General features: G+C 36.2%; 1 protein-coding gene across 4 annotated transcripts in view; it reads left to right on the top strand.

Annotated features, from left to right (window-relative positions):
* Window positions 1–20786, top strand: part of GK (glycerol kinase) — a 34653-nt gene continuing 13867 nt past the window's right edge. For 3 of the 4 annotated variants that reach the window (XM_014948358.1, XM_014948359.1, XM_014948360.1), the window contains exons 1-14: window positions 1–177; window positions 7996–8069; window positions 8546–8652; window positions 9223–9300; window positions 10284–10363; window positions 11370–11507; window positions 12008–12117; window positions 12723–12789; window positions 13892–13909; window positions 14925–14960; window positions 15551–15618; window positions 17184–17226; window positions 17920–18000; window positions 19856–19934. In XM_014948358.1, the coding sequence (XP_014803844.1) occupies window positions 100–177; window positions 7996–8069; window positions 8546–8652; window positions 9223–9300; window positions 10284–10363; window positions 11370–11507; window positions 12008–12117; window positions 12723–12789; window positions 13892–13909; window positions 14925–14960; window positions 15551–15618; window positions 17184–17226; window positions 17920–18000; window positions 19856–19934 (1057 nt within the window). In that variant the 5' untranslated portion in view covers window positions 1–99. The remainder of the gene's footprint in view (window positions 178–7995; window positions 8070–8545; window positions 8653–9222; window positions 9301–10283; window positions 10364–11369; window positions 11508–12007; window positions 12118–12722; window positions 12790–13891; window positions 13910–14924; window positions 14961–15550; window positions 15619–17183; window positions 17227–17919; window positions 18001–19855; window positions 19935–20786) is intronic. The other variant, XM_014948357.1, reaches the window with a different exon arrangement.

The following is a 20786-nucleotide window of genomic DNA, read 5'->3' on the forward strand; positions in this document are numbered from 1 at the left end:
GCGCTGCCGGCCGCGAGCTGCCCGGGGAGCGTTGGGGCGGCCGTTACCCGCTGGCTGAGGGACCGCTGAGGGGAGCCGGCGGGCGGCTGAGGGGGGCTCATGGCCGCGTCGGACCGGATGGTGCTGGGGCCGCTCGTGGGCGCCATCGATCAGGGTACCAGCTCCACTCGCTTCCTGGTGAGCACATCGTGGGGGCTTGGGGTGGCCCCGGGCGCTGAGGCGTGCGGGGGGCAGGCGACGGCCCCGCGGCCTGAGGGAGCCGCTGCATCGGCGGCTTCCATCTCCCGCATCGTCGCAGGGTGCCTCCGGCCTTTGCCGTGCCCTTGGGGAAGGGCAGGGTCAACGTGCCGCGCAAGGGCCGTGATGCCGCTGTCCCGGCTCCTGGCTCCTGCCCGGAATCGGCATCGCGGTGCCGGCCGGCGGGCCGGGGGTGCCGCCCCGCCAGTAGAATCGGGCGCTAGGGCAACGAACGCGGGTGTGGCGGAGCGACGGTGTCCCCGGCGGTGTCCCTCGGGGATCAGACCCCCGTCGCCTTCCCGCCGCGCTGTCAGGCGAGCAGGGCTGCCCGTCCCTCGGAGAACGAGAGGGTGAGAGTCGGCCGCGGTGCCAGCAGTGCCCGCCCGGCTCCAGAGGAAGCCCGAGGCCAGCGTTTCAGCCCGCTGCTTGAGGGAGCTGCAAAATCCTGCTGCTTCGAGCTGGTTGTGTTTTAAATCTGTCGGGTATCTCGCCCTGAATGAAGTCAAATGGACACAGTGCTCAGGCAGTGGTGAAAGAGGTCCATGGGAGTTCAGTGACGGTGATTAGCTGCTATTCAGACTGCCTGTTCAATGACTGCTGTGCTCCCCTCTAAAATATATTTGTGCCTGATGGACTGACTGCTGCAGTCTCGGAGGCTACAACCCTAGTGTCAGTGCATCCCGTGCACTATAGGTATTGAGGTGACTGAACTTGTACACGTTACGGAAGATGGGCCACTGGAGGAAGATTGTTTGAGGTTGGGATGATTAATATATTAATCATATATATATGTATATAAGCCCTTTACTTTAGGGATCTTGTTATTTCCACATTATGCAATAGAGAGTAACTAATGTTGTTATTATATATGAAACTTACTATATAAACTTCCTGCTTGCAGATCTTTACAAATGTCTTGTTGCCTAGTCAGTAAGTCACAGTATTTTGACTTAGATCCCAGAGATAATTTCCACTGTAGAATAGAGATACAGAGATAGATAATGGCTAGATACAAAATGTTGTCAAATATGCACAATGTTGCCCTTGCTTTTTTCTTTTTTTCTTTTTTCTTAAATGCTTCCCGCATGTGCAATTTTCCTTCACGAAGCAGGAGACTAGAGTATCTTCTTGACCTCTGTTACCGTTATTACTTAATATCATGACCTTTATGGGATTGACAAATGACAAAACACAGCTCTGAGAGTGGAGAGAAACTCCAAACTGACAAATGACACCAGCAGGCTGTCTTGAATGCCAGTCAGGAGTCCTTTTCAGAAAAGAATCTGGAAAAGTTCCTCACAGCACCTGAAGATAAATTCTATCTCCTTTACATGTATGCCAAGTTAACATTTTTCGTAGCCTAAAAGGATAACACTAGTAGGAATAAAAGAAACACTACAAGCTTTTATTTATACTCAAGCTCTTTTTGCAAGTATTTTTTACAAGTTCTTATAACAAGGACTTTCTTGCACTTGATGAATGCATCTGTGGTTTGTATACAGTTGGGGTTTTTTTTCTGTCTACATGAGGTATGTCTTCCCTGTTTGAGGATTCAGGTGCTCACACAAATAAATAAGAGGCCATAACTTTTTTTTCTTATTTTTTTTTTTAAAAGTGCATTATGTCTGTCACTCTTAAATTCATCTTGTATCCATCTCAGCTTCCCTCAATTCATTTCAAAATACAGCATTGTCTTAAACTTGGCAGTGTGATCAAACTATTATGATAATAAAGTTCTGTGAATTTGAGAAAAAAAAGTACATCATCACTAAATTAAATCAGAACATAGGGTAGGGAGGAAAGAGGACGAAGGGTGCAGATATCTGCTACAAGCCACATCAGTCATTCAGGTAATAACACATGCACCTGGAGAATTCTGTGTTGGAAAGAGATTGCCACAGTTAGAAGACAGACTCTGCTTTGAAATAATTTAAACCAAAATGTAATGTGGTGTTCTTTTTTCTCAATTTTTTTCCTTGGCTGTCTTGCTACCTCTCAGTCTTTTATTGTGTTAGTTGTTTTGCAAACCTTTCTCACTGATCTCTCTACACTATTTTTCTCTCTAGTTCTTCCAACAATTTTCATTTTCATCAAGTCACCAGTCGAAATCGAATTGTTGGTTACTTTGCACATGTCTATTTAGTAGTACAATGCAACTGTTACCAAGTTTTTTAAGATGGAAGTCGTATGATTTTCACCAGGTTAAAGATGCCTGGATGAAAAACGGATGGGTCATTTGGGGTGAAAGGGTAGCATCAACAGTTCAGAGACCAACTTCACAATTACAGGTGGCCAGTTTACAAGTGGTGTTCCACAGCAATCAGTGGTGAGGCCTGATACCCTGTAGTATTTTCACCAACAGCCTGGAGGATGGGTTGGAAAGCCCTCTCAAGTTTGCAGATGACCACAGACCAGGGGGAGGAGTTGACTGAGATTTCAGCTGGAGAAAGGACCTGGCAGAAGCTTCATGAAGTTCAACAGAGTTTAGCACTTGGGACAGAAGGCTAAGAAGCAGCTTGGTGAAAAAGGACCTGCATTCTTGCTGGACAGCAAGTTGAATATAAGTGAGCAGAGTGTCCTTGTGGTGGTGAAGATTAACCACATTAAGAAAAGTGCAGACTGCAGATCAAAGGGAGTAATTATTGCCCTCTGTGTGGCACTTAGGAGGCAGCATTGAGAACACTGTGTCTGGTTTTGGTCCCCCCAGATGAAGAAAGAGTCTGAGGAACTGGGTTTTGTCCAACAGAGGGTCACTAACATGGTCAGTGCACTGCAGCACGAGGCACGCAAGGGGCTATTTCATCATAGTGGAGTCTTATGGGGGTGTTTTCAGCTGTCTTACCACAAAGACAGAATTGGCCTTTTCTGAGATGTGCACAGAAAAAAACAACAGCCAATGAATACAAGTTGCAGCAAGTGAAGTTTCAAATATATGTCAGGAAGAAATGTCTCAGTATGGGGAGCTCTGGATCAAAGGCCCAGAAAGCCTTTGGAATTTCCGTCCTTGCATATACTCAAAACCTGACTAGAAAAGGCCGTGAACAACCCAGTCTAACTTTAAATTTAAGCTTACCTGAGCAGTGGGTTGTGCTAGGTGACCTCCAGAGATTCCTTCCAGAATTAGTTATTCTGTGTTTGGACCCAAATTTTGAGAGATTTTTCTGCTTGCGTGAATGAGGCTTTATGAGCATAGACAATAAAGAAACACCAGAATTTTGGTGCATTTCTGTTACTGTCACTTCTTATTTATCCTTGTCTCTCACACACAATACACATACAGTTCTAGCTTATGCTGTAGTTTGACCATCCGGGGACCCTAATTTGGATCTTTTCTTTGATAAACTACTTGCTTTTGCAAAGTAAACTTAAATTATTTTTGAGATCTCAACTTTTGGTTAAGTTGGGTTGAATCTGGACAGTAGATTCAGAGTCACCAAGGAGAGCCCACTGCTTGGAGTACTACTGCGGTTGCATAAGGCTCATTTTCTTAAAGATATCAAGCAGGAAAATTAGTTAAGTAGGCTAAATAAGTGTACTCAGATGACTAAATTCTGGTCTAGATGTTTTGCCAAATATTTTCATCAAATACTTGCATCTCTTGTGTTCCATTTTGTCTCATTCAAGAATCACATCAAAAAAAACCACTGTAACTTCTTTTGCTAAAAGTCTTGGGAGCAGGAGCTAATGGCCAGCTCAACCACTGCCTGATCTCTTGGAAGGTATTTGCTAGGTAAAGTCTTTCTGGTATTTTATCCAGGAACAGCAAGAATTGAAATAGTGAAGTACACATCCAGTGAAATACATATAGTACATATACATCAAGTTCTAAGTTTGTCAGTCAGCCGCAGACATTTTGTTCCCACCTCAGTGGAATATTTCTTTCTTCCTTTACTTCATTTCCAGAAGAAACATTAAAATAAAAGTTATATGACACTATAAACATTCTTTTCAGTGAACAGAAACTGGTTTTAGATAAGGAAAAACTTAGCACCCGTTGAGCTTACCCTTCAGAGGGGAATCCGTTTCATCCGTCTACTGAAGTAACATGATCTTTTGTGAAAAAGGAAAACTTGATTATAGAGCTATCAAGCAGGGTGAAAAATATTGCATATACTTCCATTTTCCCTAACTCTTAGCTTTTATCACTTAAAATACACTGCATTTTTGCTTTTTATTTCCATAATCATAAACACCTCTTTGAGGGGGGAGGGAGGTCTGTTCTTCAGGAACCTTCCAAGCAAGATAATTTCTAGGAGGCTTGTTAAACTTTGCTTACTCATAAATTCTGACTCATTGCTAATCCTAGTTAAGCGCTAAAGGTGGAATTATTGTTCCTCTGTCATTCTTCCCCCAGTTGGGTTGATTTCACTGCAGTTTCAGAACTCCAGCCCTGAGCTTGTTTGCCTGCAAAGCTGTAGCTGTTCCAGCTTAACAGAAACACATGAAGATACAGCACAGATTAATAAAAGTAGCTTTTCTGCAGGCAGAGTTACATCACAAAGCTTGAGGGTCATGAAAAGTTACTTCTAAAATCTATGTTTTCGCTGTGCAATTTCTTCAGTCACTACCATGAGCCTCATGTTTCTGTTTGTCTCATATTTATTTTCATACTTTGAAAATTGTTACAACCGATTGATCTTTTCCACTAAGATGATAAAGCCTTAATGTAAAACCATGCAGCTGTTTGCACCCCTTCGTATGATGTCATGTATTATATTAGAGACCCTACAAAGAGCTTGAATTAAATGATCAGCCCTTATGCTTGTTGCTTGCTTATATATAGTATTGCTAAGCAAGTCTTTCTTCTCTCCTTCACTCCGAGATTCAAGGCTCAAGCTCTAATTCTCTGTATGATAATTTGTTGGAAGTGGAAGGAGGATGTTGTTTATTCCTTTTCTTTAATCTCTCACCAGAGAATTCAGTACATATATGGTGGTTTTCACTGTTTTTCATCAAATCATCTCTGTTCAAGATAACTCTATATGTCCAAATACCCTAGACAATTCTTTTGTGACTACTGCTGATAGACTTAGAGCAAAACGGACTTGGACTTTTTTCCCCCCTACAAGAAGTGGGAGATCAATATCATAAAGTGGAACCAGTTCTTAATGAATATGAAAGGAAGGAAAGCAGTGGCAGAAATACACTTCAAACTTGTTTCAACAGGAATGTATTGACCTTATCTGAATTACCCAGACTTATTGTCAGCTATTTCTCTCTCTCACTACTGTCAGATAAAAAACAAGGAATGCTTTGGGGTTTTTTGGCAAGAGGTTTTTTGTTTGTTGTTTTTGATTTTGGTTGTTTTTTGATCTGGGGGGGCATCCCATTTGCTTTACTTATTTCCCACTTTGTTTATCATCTTCTAGGTTTAAGTGTAATGACTCATTTATGTTTGGCATCCTTTCATGTATCAGAATTCTATTTATCACTGTAGAACATGGTATTGTTCTCAGAGAAACTTTTTAATCCCTTGCCCGCAGGTACAGGGAGTGTCTGCTGCTTTTGTTGAGAATGTCAGAAGTTTGCGGTTTTGTTTGTGATGGATTAGGGGAGCATGCTTACTTAGTTCTTCTCTATGGTCATGGAAAAATCTATGCATTTGTAATGTTACTGCCTCTGTTGAGAATTTATTGCTGTTAGAACAGCCTGCTTAGAAGGAGGCAAAAGCCTTGCTGTGCTAGAGCTTCACCCTTTATTATCTGCAGGTCACACACTCCAGGTTCAATGAATAGCCTTGTCTAGTTCAATCTGTGTTTATTCCTTGCTAACAGTAGGAATTCTTATGTACTGCCTTTTGTTTCAAGGAATATTGAGTGATTAATAATGAATGAATACCAAATTATATTTAACATTGTTATTAGGTCAGATAGATACAGGTTCAATAAAAACTCTTCTATATTTATTATAAAAACTTAGTGAATGTTACTGTGCTTTTAGCAGAAAGGCAATTTGAAGTAAAAAAATCTTGCTGCATACAGGCAAAACTTAATCTCTCCTATTAACTATGTATTAACACCTGTTTCCCATTCCTTATACACTCATATACCCGTTCCTTCCAAACATTTGGTACCGACAAGGCTTACCCTTTTATTAGGATAAGTTCATGTCAAACCTGAGCAGGTAGGTGAAATACAGATAAGGAAATATGGTAAAAAGAATAGAGTGGTGCTTTTTCTATGTAATCTTTCCAAATGATAACAAAATAATGAACTTATACCTTTTTAAGACTTCTTTCCTGGGCAGTGAGGGGAAAAATTAGCTTTTAGTATTTTCCAGAGAGGTTGCGCCGTTTCCATCCTTGGAGGTTTTCAAGACCTACATAGAAAAAGTCGTTGAGCGACTTGGTCTAAGTTCATAGCTGACCCTGCTTTGAGCAGGATGTTGCACTAGAGATCTCTCAAGGTCTCTTTCAGCCTAAATTATTCTGTGATTCTAATATATAAGTAGAATGTTTCTAAACTTCAAAGTTTCACCGTAAAGTTACACTCTAAGGTTTCAAAGAAACCGTAGAGTCTGGACTTGATCTGCTCTTTATCAGAACTGTTCTAATAGTTTCAGAGTAAACTGTACTATCTAAATGAAATCAAGAGTTTAGGAATTAAAAGCTTTAAGAGGAATTCCTAAAATTTATGGAATGAGAAGAGAGCATTACCAAGGAAGTCTAGAAGAGATTCAGTTGTATCCTAGAGAGTAGATGGGTATAACTGAATTTAGTACCCTTAGCACAAGAGTGATGTCTAAATCTGGCCCTCCTCTGCTTGCCATAAAAAGATAGGATTGTATCCTGCTGGCATGTTCTGCGGTTCACCTGAGTCTGCTGTAAGATTTTACTTCGTAGGTCCCTGAATGTTCTTCAAGCAAAAGATTCTGCATGGTGCTAGTGAGAAAGAGCCATTTTCACAGGAATGTCATCATTCCCCAGTCAGTTATGCTGGCTTACTCATTGTACAATTAAGCTGGATGTTTTACTAGATGTCATTTTAGCTTGGCCACAGTAGATTACTTTTGGAAACAGGCCATTGATGGTTAATGAAGATCATTGTGTATTCTAGCTGAGCTTCTACTGCAAAGAAGAGCCTCTAACTCGCAATTCCTTAAGAATAGCCATGAGTATAGTCCTAAGGATTTTCTATTCTGCTGGTTTTTATTGTAGTATATCCAAATCTAAGTAATTTTTCTGCGTGTTCTCTTTTTTAATGGATTGTGTTGCTGCAGTGACAGTCTTTTCTTGTCAGATTCTTCATGAGCTCTGTATTTATAGTTTGTTTTGAAACAAACTGGGTGCCGCCTAGGAGCTCGCTCTTTCTTCACAGTTTGGTCCCGTCTGTGACTTCTAAACTACATGAGATTGTCTGACTCTCCTAGAAGTGAGCTAACCCAAGAAAAGGAGTAGCTCTGGCATTAGAGTGTCAGAGCAAGAACTAAAGAAATGTTGTAACTAGAATGGGTATTTTACTGAGAGATGTGTTCTAAAATGCATCACTTGTTTAATTTCTACAACCTCCACAAGAAAAAATCTGGTTCTTTCCCAATCCATCAAGAAAAAAAAGCAGTTATAATTCACAGCAGAGCTTACCAAAATATTCTTTGTTCACCTTAATTACAAAAATTCATATATCTTAACCCAGGTTATATTGATATTTGGGTTGATGATAGAAAATGACTTTCAATTATCAAGACACTGTAATTGTTCAAAAGAATAAATGTTCATTTATTGTTGTTTATAGAAAATTCTGTTGTATAATTTATTTGCAGGTTTTTAATGCGAAAACAGCAGAGCTCTTAAGTCACCATCAAGTTGAAATACAGCAGAAATTCCCTAAAGAAGGGTATGAATTTTCTTTGGTTCTTTATTTGTTTGTGCACATTTTGGTAGAGCTTATGTCTCTTTCTCTATGAATGATCAAAACTGAAGTTGATTAATAATTATTAAGAACATAGTATCTGCTATAAAAGACTGTGTGGTAGAAAAAAATGGCATAAAAAACCCGACATTGGGTGTTTGGTATGTGCTCTTGAGTTACGTAAACTAAAAATACTTAGTGTTTGACTATTCATTAACGTATTTAAAGTTAGACTTTAAAGTTTAAGACTAAGGTTTAAACAAGACTGTTGTGAAAATACAACAAACTGTTTAAAAAGGGTTTGAAATTCATTACACCTTTTCTAGATATGTAAAGCATACTTAGTAGTTACCATTGTGTCAAAATGTTTGGCTGATTTTTTAGACTAGAATTTCTTTTTTTCCCTAAATGTTGTTTTTTTTTTTGTCTTTTTATTAACTACTGCTTACTGTTTGTTAAAGATGGGTGGAACAAGAGCCGAAGGAAATATTAAAGTCTGTCCATGAATGTGTGGAAAAGACCTGTGAGAAGTTGCAACAACTGAACATAGACATCACTAACATAAAAGGTATTCCTACTATTTAGGAGGGCTTTAACACACTCATGGTTGAGCAAATCAGATTCTCTAAGTTAATAAAAGAAAAGAGGGATCATGTGCTGGTCTCAAAAAAAAAAAAAGTGAAATTGGAATTGAAATCAGTTTATTTGGGAGGAATAATGAGAAAATAAGTCCTTCATGTATATTAGCAATGCAAAATACACAAAGTAATCTTAACCTAATCTTCCAAAAAACACAGAGACAAGTATGAATGAATAAATTCTGAAATTTAAATTAGGACTTATTGGGAAAAACTAGTTTCCCTGACAGTGTTTTTGCTGTCTCTGTGACTAAAAAAAAAAAAAAAAAAGGCATATTTAGCGTACATAGGTTAAGCAGCAAAAGTTGAATGATGAGTTTTTAGAAGTACTATTTTTAGATTGTAACATTAAAAAGTTGGAAGCTTTTTATTTCCCATTTACTTTCCTCTTCTCCTTACCTGTTCCTCCCTCATCTCCACCTCTCCCTTCCCTCCCTCACCCCCCAAAAGGGGAAAACAAACCTTCTGAAAAGGATACTTCTTTCTATTTTGTCCTGAAGCCATTGGAGTCAGCAATCAGAGAGAAACAACAGTGGTTTGGGACAAGACGACTGGAGAACCGCTTTATAATGCTATTGGTAACTATTATATTTTCTGAATATGTGATATCATAAAATGAGCATGTTGTAGAAAAATGTTTTCCTAGCTTCCTGTGTAGATCTCATTGTGGCCTAGCCTACTAACTACTTTGATTTTTTTGATATCTATGTCATAAGCTGTCTGCCTGTATATACCAGTGCAATTAAAAAAAATCCTATTCTGCTAAAATTATTACTTAATAGCTAATAAATCATTTTACCGGCTCTTAACCAAAAAAAAAGTTCCTGAGGGGTTTTGTACATCCCTGACATGTAATGAAGCTCTGACTTAAGCCCAATCACTTCCTTTTAAATGAAGAAGCTTACTAAATTTTCAGGATGATTTTGGTTTAACCTAAAGGAAAACCCTGTTAAGTAGGTTTAATGAATGCTTATTGATTTGGAGTTTTATATTTGCTACCTTGGCTTTTCAGAATATGTCAGCTGAGAAAGGGTAATTGTCTACATTTGCTATTTTAGGCCATGTCAAGTGCCAGATTTAGTTTAGCATAGTATCACTGAAAATCCAGAATTCTATATTCAAATATATGTTGTTAACAGCTTTATCTTAAGCCCAGCTGCACCTTGATAACTCTGACATAGTGTTCTAGTTCAAAGTTTTCATAGGAGTAGTAAATAAACAACCTGCTATTTGTTTTAACCTCTTAGTTTAATGACAGTCATCTGCTGTAAACAAAGTAGTATTAGTCATTTGCTTATGCCCTAATAGAGAAAAGTATATATCCTGTTAAGTGAAAAATCCTATTTTTTCTTTTGTTCTTTTAAATCAAATGAGCTTCTCTAACAATTTTTAATTTTTACAACTGTGAATTTAAAATACAATGGCCCTACAATATTCTTTCAACTACATGAAAAGCTAAAAATAGAGAGGAATTTACTGGCAAGAGCTCTAGTTTTGTAGAAGCAGCTTGTACATGTCACTTTTCACGTATTAAATCAGCTAATTTTATTCATGTTTTTAGTGTGGCTTGACCTGAGAACCCAGTCGACAGTTGAACGGCTTCTTAAAAGAATTCCAGGAAAAAACAAAGCCTTTTTTAAGGTAAGACATATTCCAGAACATTTAAGTATTAGCTGAACTCTTGTAGCTACAGTATATATATTTTGGAGATGTGTGCTTAAAATTTCACAAAACAAAGTTGTAGCTTCTAGTTCTTTCTTAGCTTGTCAAAAAAGTACATGCATAATACTATACACCAGTCTGAGACTAGAAAATGCTTATTTTTCTCAAAATGAGTGGTTAACGCTCCTTACATATCTCGCTAAAGAAGTTAAATGAGTAATCATTAGTGACTTAATAATGTGCTACTTATCCAATGACAAGTAAACATCACACACAAAAATTAGGAGCAAGTAGAAAAAAAAGTTTGGAAAATACTTTACTGATGTGAAATATATTAACCTTTCTCATCTTATACCTTAATATTGAAATTAATTGCAACCAGTCTGAGAACTGGAAGACTGTTTGTGAAGAGCAAATTACTTCTTTTTTCTTTTAATATGGGTGTATATACATACCAATTTGGAAAAGAAATGCTTGTGAAAAGGTTTCATAATTCTTTGCTTTATATTTTCCTTGATTGATTGTATAAATATTATTATTATTATATTTATATGTTCTCCTATAGGCAGGAAATGACTGTCAAAAAGCATATAAACTTATTTGATTTTTAAGTCTAGTAGAATACAAATTCCATCTTTGCTGTGTCACGCTGTTCATTTTTGTTGTCTTTACTTGCTGTCTAGTCATATGGAGATATCCTAGATAAGGCAGGACTTCTGCAAACAACTATTTCCACATAACTGGTCTTTGAACTGTATTAAGATCAGCTTTGATCTTTGTCCATTAATGCACCAGTCATTTGGTTTTGATATTTTCAGACCTGTGTATTGTGTGCTTAGTACTTATTTAAATAGCAAGCTTGTGTAATTTCTGAGGTTTGTGTCTTCAGTTTTTCACTTATTATCACCATTTTTATATATAACTACAGTATTCATGGAAAAAATACATGGTGTTTAAATGATTTTTTTTTTAATTTATCTTACAGTTTAAGACTGGTCTTCCGCTTAGCACTTATTTTAGTGCAGTGAAACTTCGATGGCTTTTGGATAATGTGGAAGAGATCAGGAAAGCAGTTGCTGATGGAAGAGCTATGTTTGGGACTATTGATTCATGGCTTATATGGGTATGTATTTGTGAATTTATTTTCACTCTTTTTAAAAAAAATTCCATATAAAGCAAATTCCTGTGCAGAGTACTATGACACACGATGCCTGCTGATCACAAAGTGATGTCAATACAAGCCACTAAAGAAATTTCATTAAAGTTCATTACAAGATGAACTTTCACTGTCCACGTATCACTGTTCTTTTTTTTTGTGTGTGTGTAGATGCTTATGTGTAGTTTACTGTAGTTGCTCTAAAATTTTGTTCATGCTTTTAGAAAAACCTTGGACTTTAGAAAGGTGTATTAGCCACTTTAGCAATATAAGAATCCACGAGGTGTTGCTATTACCTCTCTCACGCTTTTGTTCCACCCTTACCAGGTCTCTTTAGTTGTTGAAGAAATATTGGAGTACCCAGTTCCAAGCTGAAAGCTTTCTGAATTTAGAACTTTTTTTTGTAATTTTTTGAAATAAACCTATATCTTTTCTTGGTGAATACTGTTGATATTTTTTCTGTTCAGAGTTTGACAGGTGGAAAGAATGGAGGCGTTCACTGTACAGATGTAACCAATGCCAGTAGAACAATGTTGTTTAACATTCATTCCTTGGAATGGGATCCTGAGCTCTGCCAGTAAGTTCGGTTTTTCAGTCATACTGTTATTTAAGTAGATTCTATAAGTAATCTGTGAATAAATCCATTTAATAGTAAGAATCTCTTCTAGTCCAAGGTCAGCAATTACTATTGTATTTACTGTTAACATTAGTAATTAAGATTAATTGTTTTCAAGATGTCCAAATTACAACTGTCTGGATTAACTAAAAGTAGCAGATTTTTGCTGTTGGTGGAAAACTGGTTCATGGAAACAATGACATTTAGCCATTTCTTTATTCCTTTATTGAATTTGTAAGACAGTTACAATGATAATGTCTCTATTTTAAATGTAAACTTATTAACAACAATATCATAAAGATATTACTGGAAGAGGAATGACTTCCCACATGAAAGAGTTGTATATGTCTTCAAAATATTCAAATATATGCTGTTTTACTCCATAATGCAGTGTCATATACTGTAGCGAGTGGAAAAACACATAGTTATGCATTAAACCCTAGAAATCAAAGTTCCTTCTACAGATTTTTTTTCTTTAGAGCTTAAACGTATTTAAGAAAATAAGAGCAAAATGTTTTGTGATTTAGCACTGGCCATACCTATAAATTATTTTGTATTGTGTTCAGGTTCTTTGATATTCCTGTAGAAATACTCCCAAAAGTACGAAGCTCCTCTGAGATTTATGGCCTGATGGTAAGTTTTCTTGTGTGTGTGTGAATCTTGTAAAAATATAACTGTATCAATATAGATTTGACGGAATTTCCATAGATTGAGACTAATGGATTTTTCTAGACCAGTATTGATTTATGATTAGTATGTCATTTTCTTCTGTTGTATGATAATATGACTTTAAATATTTTTTTTTCTTCTTTTAAGTGTTACATAGACATAACAAGATGGGAGATTTTTTTTTATTAGGATAAATATTTTTTATTACAGTTACTTACCAATTTAGAAGCTACCCATCAGAATGCAATGTATAATCAGTAGATTAAAAGAATGAGATTGCTGTTATTAGAGCACAATATTTTTACTTCTTATACAATTGAAAAGTAGAGATGAAAGTTGCTGTGGAAGTCTTCGTGACCTAAGAAGACTGGACAAGACATATAATGTCTTATTTCCACATAACTGAAGGCAAGATTAGTCAGTTTCTGTGAAATGGGAAATCACGGGTGACACCTTAGATCGCATTCTTTTTAAAAAATAAACATCTCTTGCAATGTATATTTACATAGCACTTAGTAAAAAAAAATTTTGTATTATTGTGATGTCTTTTTAGTCAAACTGCTTCCAATGCAGCTCTGGACATTACTTATGACTAAATCATTAATTGTTATCATGGGGCTGAGTATTCAAGTTTACTTTGATGCAGCACCAACTCTTCTGATACAGTGGCATCTAATTTGTTAGCTTCAGAATCGGATAAACTGGATGTTGTCACATTACATTTTTTTTCCTGGTAGTTTGCCCTGCTATTTATTAAGAACATACAAGCATTTTATAATTAAGACTAGTTATGAGATTTTTATTTAAAATACAACTCTAACTTGCCTGAAATGTAATTAATTTTGTTAATCTATTCATGGACATGCCATTAGAAGTCATTGCTGACTTTTATTAATGTGAAGCCCAGACGAGAGTGAGTTGTATTAAGCTGAATAACTGAGGTAAATGGAAAAAGATGCTACCTGGCAACTGAACCAGAGTAACTGGTCACTTTAAATGTGAACTTCTGTTTCTCTTCCTCTTTCCTTCCATTTTTTTTTCTTTTTCTTCCTTTTGCTGACTGTAGAAAATCTGTCCTAGCCTGGTGAGTAGAGGCTTCCATTAGGCTGACCACCTATGTCTTATCCATTCTATTCAGATACTGTGCATTTCCATTGGTTAAAGGACTAGTAAAAGCACACTCTCTAGATGAACAAATTTGGCGGGTGTTTCCAAATCTGAGATATTAAAATTGGAGTTCATGACAAAGTTGTTTCTAAAATATAGTCCTGATGTATATGTTTGCCTTAATTGCAGGCTGTTGAATATTTTTTTTTTATAGTGAAGCAAAAAATACAGCTATTGGCTAATAAATGTTGGCTGTCTCATTTTATAAATGAGAAAAGCAGGCCATCCAGTCTACAAATATTGATTCTATTATAGTGAAACATCAGATTCATGCAGAGTTTTGTAGTGCATTTATAAACTCAGTTACCTTAAATCCAATTAATGAAAATGAGAATTAAAGAAAAAAAAAAGATTCATATTGGAAATGCACTTGCTTGGCTTCACCGAATTTTCACAATTGCGCAAAGAAACAATTTAAAGAAGTAAAAATTTTTAGGATATAAATTTCTTGTACGTATTGCAAGAACATAACTGAAAAACTGCATGGTAGTGTTTGGAAGAAATCCTATATGAGACTTAAAATGCTGTGTCTTAAAATGAGGCATCTGTCTTTGCTTAGTGTATCATCACAATCATATATTTTTCTAGTCACTTCACCATTTTGCACTTCTGCATTTTAGACTCGACACTGACTGCACAGTTTACACTGAACCTTGTTTTCTGTACACTATGATTTCAACAAAATTTATGTTAAGAACTGTTGAGGTGACGTAAAGTATACCTGTAAATTTCCCACTCTCTGTTTTTTAGTGTTTTAGGTATGAGCTGCATTAAGCTGAAGTCCAATGTACACCTGAACTGAACCATCTTGCTTACGTGACCCTTCTTTGTTTTCCTTTGAGCATTACAGTTTTAGCTTCTTTTTTTTGTTGCCTTAAATAGTATTCATTGAAAGCTAATTTGAAGCTTTTTTTTCTCTTTTTGCAAATCAGAAATCTGGAGCTTTGACAGGTGTACCAATTTCCGGGGTAAGTCCTACTTCAACTCAGATTTTAGCATGAGAACCTGATACTGCATGAACTAGAAAAAGCTTTAAGATGGGTCAATTCTGCTACATATTAAGTTAATGTTTTTTTACTTCATGCTAAACATGAAGTAAACTTTTGAAGTTGAATTATTAATTGACTGGATTCTTCATTATTAAGTTAAGGTCTGGCTGTGGAAATACAGCTAACAGCTCTACTGCTGATGTGTAATGCTGTTGGAAATACAGGATCTCTAAGTAAATGAGTAACATTACAAAATGGAAGCAAGCTCTGCTTTATATGTAAAGGGAGTTTAGTATATACATAATCCAGAAATGTTGGGCAGATTCTATTTATTTTTCCAATACAGCATGCATAAAGATAGTAAATTTTAATTTTGATTTCTTAAACTTGTTCACTGAAAGTAGCACGACACATTTCATTTACAGTTCTTACAAAGGGAAGAATAGTAAAAAGCACAGGTTGTCTCTCTACATTTTTTTATCACTTTCAATTACCCACGTGTTCCTAAAAGATTATAGTTAAATATATGTGTTCATGTACCTTTTTCATGCATGTGATTCTGTTTTCAGTGCTTGGGTGACCAGTCTGCAGCTCTTGTTGGGCAAATGTGTTTTCAAGATGGGCAGGCAAAAAATACGTAAGTTATTATGAAAGTTGTAAGATAAACAGTACGTCACTGTTCTGTTTTGAATTTAGTTTTATGTTCTCTTTCAAGATATCTGCCAAATGCTTTTGTAATTACCGCATAACTACAGCTCTACCTTTGGCTGTTTTGACCTACAAAGTAAACAGTGTCCTAAATTTTATATAAAATAGTGGAGATACTAAATTTAAATGGTTTGTGAGGCATATTTTGGAACAAAGTCACTGGGAGGAAATGTCTCTGTGTGATAGGAGGTTTTTTATTTTAAAATTCTTCAAAACATAGATTAAAACAGTTGCAGTATCATTTAAATTGTGACCTAAAGTTAAACAAATACAGGCCGTATGAGTTAGATTGCATAGACTTGAATGACAAAAAACCCACAGCGTTGCTAGATGGGAAAAGTTCGTTTCAGTTGCAGTCTTCTGTTTTTCTTCTGTGTCTAGCTCAGTGTGGAGAATTTTACATTGTTATTTTTCTACTTCTCAGACTCTTAGTGTCCCTTGTTTAAAATAGCTGATCGGTTAAATCAGGCAACTGGAGTAATCAAACATTCATTTGAGGAAAAGCTCTCTGCTTAAATTACTTTACTGTTCCATTTACAACCATGTGCTTAACTGAGCATGTAGGTACACACACAGTATTGGACTTCCACAGATTTAATTACACATTAATCTATACTTGTTGCCAATTAACCTTCACTTTATCTTTTATATTTATACACAAATTTAATGGTTAATGGCCTTCTATTTTAGTAAACCAAACATGGTTCTAAGTAATAATGTCATGATGTATTTTGATAATAAATACTTTATAACACAAGAGATTTTTTTTTTAAAATCCTGCTAAACCAAAAGGTAAAAGTGAGATTTTTTTTTTTTGACCTATTTGTGTTACTGCTTTACCCTTTTTCTCTCCAAATATAACTGAGGACTTTCTCAGTACTATTTTAAGTTATTAGTTTTCAGGGTATTAAAAAGGTAGGAAACTCATAATTTCCTGGAATAGGTTAGAGTGAACTATAAGTATTTTGTAGTCATTTTACTAGACTGTGTCCTTATATGTGTGCGTATGCACACATATATGTGGTCTTCAGATGAGAAACATGCCATTTTTTTAAATTTTTGAACAGAATATGTTTAAAGAAATCCCTCCTCTTTGTGACAGGAACAGTGTTTCTTAAATTTTCCCCTTTAAAAGCTTGAATTTAACATCGTGAAGTATTTATTTTATAAAGGACCTTTTGTAATCACCTTAAATTGAAGGAGGTAAACAGTGCCACCAAAGAGGAATTCACACTTAGTTTTCAACAGTATTTGCTCCTTGATCAAGTATTATACAAGAAATTACCAGAGAGGTGTGGGACTAGATTTTCCAGTGGCAGGCTGCTTTTAATCAGCTTTTTGAGGATGGCTTTATCATCAGTTAATGGTAACCTAACCTTCAAGGAGCAAAATGTGGTGTCCTGATTCTCCACAGGGAGTCACAGTTTCATGAATTGCAGTAACAGGTTATCCTTTAAACAACTTGGTTTTAACTTTCCCTTACTTTTTCGCTAGGTATGGAACAGGATGTTTCCTGCTGTGCAATACCGGTCAGAAGGTCAGTTGCATTTTTTTAGGTGTTCACGTTTTATTTACAATCTTTATTTAAGTTCTTGAGTGCAACTATATATTAGCCTTTCTTAAACTTATTAGCAACAGTTACATTGCTAGAAATAAGGAAAAGTGCATACCAAGATCTGAAAGAACACACAGTAATAATTAGTTCAAGGTGTTTTCAGTAAGACTTCATTTCCTAGCTTCTTAAATTTCCAAAAAGAACTTTTCATATCAAATTTGTTACTCTTTCCTTTTATGTTTCTTATTCTCACCCAGAAGTACTGAGTATTGTGTTACTTAACCACAAGCTTTTCTCCTTGGCTTGGCTATTTTATTTCTTCCCTTCATTTTCTCCCATTTTTTTCTTTGTAGTTGTAGTTGAATAAATCATGCAAAGGTTTGACTTATTTCTCATTCACATCTTTAAAAACCCCAATTCTTTGCTATAAGGAGGCTGGAAAGATCTGAGGCAGCTTGTGAAAATGAGAATTAACACCAGCGATCTGAGGGTTCTATCTTAGGTGTTTATTTAGAATGACTGATAATTTGCTCTGTTTAAACTTTTCATGGCTCTTTTTTTTTTTTTTTCCCAGTGAAGGTTTTGTCTCATGTTTATTATCACTTGAATATTTTTATTTAAATATATTTTGCCTCTGTTGATGATTTTCCTTTTCTTTTCCCTTGTCCTATTTAGTCTGTATTCTCAGAGCATGGTCTTCTAACCACAATAGCTTACAAACTGGGTAGAGACAAACCTGTTTGTTATGCACTAGAGGTAAGTCTAGGAATTTCTTCTTTCTTGTAGTGATACATGTTCTTGTTTACTTCTGTTTTCTAGTATTCTTAAGTTATCATCAGTTGCATGGAAATCAAAACAGCTTTGTGTTATAGCTTGTATGCCTCAAGGCTTATGTGTGGTTTTGGTTATCCCTATCTCCAATCTATATCATGTAATCTAGTAAAAATAGATCTACATTACATCATTTATATTTTCAGGGCATCATGGCTAAAACATTTTTTCTGTTACACAGTCTTCCAAATCCTTAATAAATGTTATAAATAAATAAAAAAGAAAAAAAGTTATACTAAAATTAGGCTTTAAAAAGAGGGGAAAAAGTACTAGTGTTTGAGTTATCCTCTCAAAATAAAAGGCATCACTAGATATCTTTGTTTTTTATTTCATTCTAATGAATTTTCCTTCCAACTTTCAAAAATCTGAACCAAATTTCTGTGACAAAAATTCTCTAACAATTGAACTTTTTTTACCCACTAAGACTTAGGTGCTTACTTCCAGAATGTGGTTCCTCAATTTTCCACACAACTCTGAGGGCGTCCAAAGTCTGTAGAAAATTGGATTTTTACTGTAACTTCAGGGTTCATTGTTCTAGACCTCTGCTTCTGAAGCACAGATCAGCTGAGCACCTGTTTGGCACCAGAGCTTCATTAGGATGAGTAGAATGATTATTACTCCATCTATGTTGCTTGGTGGGCTTGATCTAATTATTATTTTCAAAACATGCATACTGAGAGCCTATGTTTTTAATGTGAAACAGGCAAAGACAACACACAGGATTTTCTTCACTGGGCTTACAGTACTTTACTAGGATGTAGGAGGCTGTGTTCATTTCCTTTTCCTTCTCTAAGGAAAGTTGATCTTGCATTTGCCGTGTTCTGGCAAACTTTGGGGTTTTCGTTTTGTGCAAGTGTGTGTGAGTTTTGTTATATTTTTAACTCGTGTTCTTAAGGCAAGAACTAGAACTGTCTTGAGAGTGCTTTGTACTTGTGCATGCTGAAACACATGCATGTGTACTTCGCTTCTTCCTCATCTCCAGTCTTTCTCTGAACAGCTTCAACAGAAGATATTCAGTGTTCTTTCTCATGTATCCATGCTAGTATTATCTACAGTCTGCTGGTTGAGACACTTTTCAGAGATGCAAGAGATGTAATAAGACATTACAGAGATATAATAGCTAGCTAGTTAGAAAACACCCCTGTTCCTTCTAGCAATGGCTTTCAGTGAAAATACAATGCTGCTCCCATTTTACTTGAAGCCTGGTAGGTAGACTTGAGACTGTCTTGTAGAGAAGTCCATTTGGACTTTGGAGTGAGATGGGAGCTATGCCATTCATTTATGATGTGACGGAGCTATTCAGGGCCATTTCTTGAGGCAATAGAGGAATTTTGCTGGAAATGCAAGTGCCTAAATTTTCTGTCTGTCTGAGCATTTATGTTTAGACTCTAGACATAATCAGTCTTGTTTTTTTTAAATCAAAATATAAAAATCTTAGTTTGTTGGAAAAAGAAGGCTGAGGCTACTGGACCTCATGACTAAATTAGAGACAAGAAGACTGCTTAGGAAATGTCATGGTAACTCCCCTTCATGGAAAAAATCGTGCAATACGTACCTTTTCTACATGGAGCCTGCATAACAGGCTGCCATTTTTACATGGCAGTCTCCAGTTGCCAAGAAACTTGTGATTTGGTTGTGAGCATTCTTGGGAGTGCTTTAAGCTGTGACTGTAAGCCTGCAATTGGAGGCCGCAGCTACCCCTCCTCTCCAGTCTTGTAAAAAGGATAATGAAGCTACCAGTTGTTGTCTTCTAAAGTTGTAGTGATTTTGTTTCCTTCAGGGATCTGTTGCAATAGCTGGTGCTGTTGTTCGTTGGCTGAGGGACAATCTAGGTATCGTTAAGACTTCACAGGAAGTTGGTGAGTATTCATAATTTGCAGCTGTTCGTTTTTTTAAGTTTTCCAGTGTCTTGATGTCTCTAAAGAGGAATGAAAGTTCAAAATATTCAAATAAAGAAAAGATGGAAGATGTATATGTTTTGCAGTGTTTGATCAATTTGGTTTGCATCCATAAAATCAATGTTTATTAATGTATGTATTTCATACAGCATATCAATACAGTCTTTGAAACTCCTTCTCAGCTTTTTTCTATTGCAATCTGTACTTTTTAGTAGTTTTCCTAGCCAGAAAACTCAGGAAGATACTATACTTACAGTGTATTTCCTAGTTTCATACAATATTGAATTTTCCAGAGCAGAGTATTTAAGTGTCTATTACAAAAGCCAGAGCATATTTGATCCTAAACCTACATGTTCATCCCTGTCATAAATATGAAAACCTGAGGCCCCACACGTGCAACAATTTATCTAGAAGGTTTCACATCCATTGAGTTAGGGAGTTCAGTTTGCAAAGCTGCCTCTTAAAGGAATTGTGGAGGATGGTAATTTATTTTGGGTAAAAATACAGTAATCCTTTAGCTTTTGGGTAGCTGATGTCTTCTGCTTGAGCTGAACTGAAACAAGCTGCTGTGTGACATTATGAAAACTAGGAATATATCAAACTTGGAAAAAGGAGAAAATGTCAGAAGCATGCAAGTGTAACAGTTTGAAAGTGACTGATTTAATGAGATTTAGGATTAAAAAGCAATTCATTACGTATTTTTAATAATTTGATATCTTATTTAAAGGTGAAAAAATTTAGAATTCAAATATTATGTAAAACTTCAAAGATTAGGCAAATACTTAAAACATCAGTCTGTTTTTCTGTAAGAAA

Source organism: Calidris pugnax, unplaced genomic scaffold (genome assembly GCF_001431845.1).
Source record: "Calidris pugnax isolate Ruff unplaced genomic scaffold, ASM143184v1 scaffold164, whole genome shotgun sequence".
Taxonomy (NCBI): domain Eukaryota; kingdom Metazoa; phylum Chordata; class Aves; order Charadriiformes; family Scolopacidae; genus Calidris; species Calidris pugnax.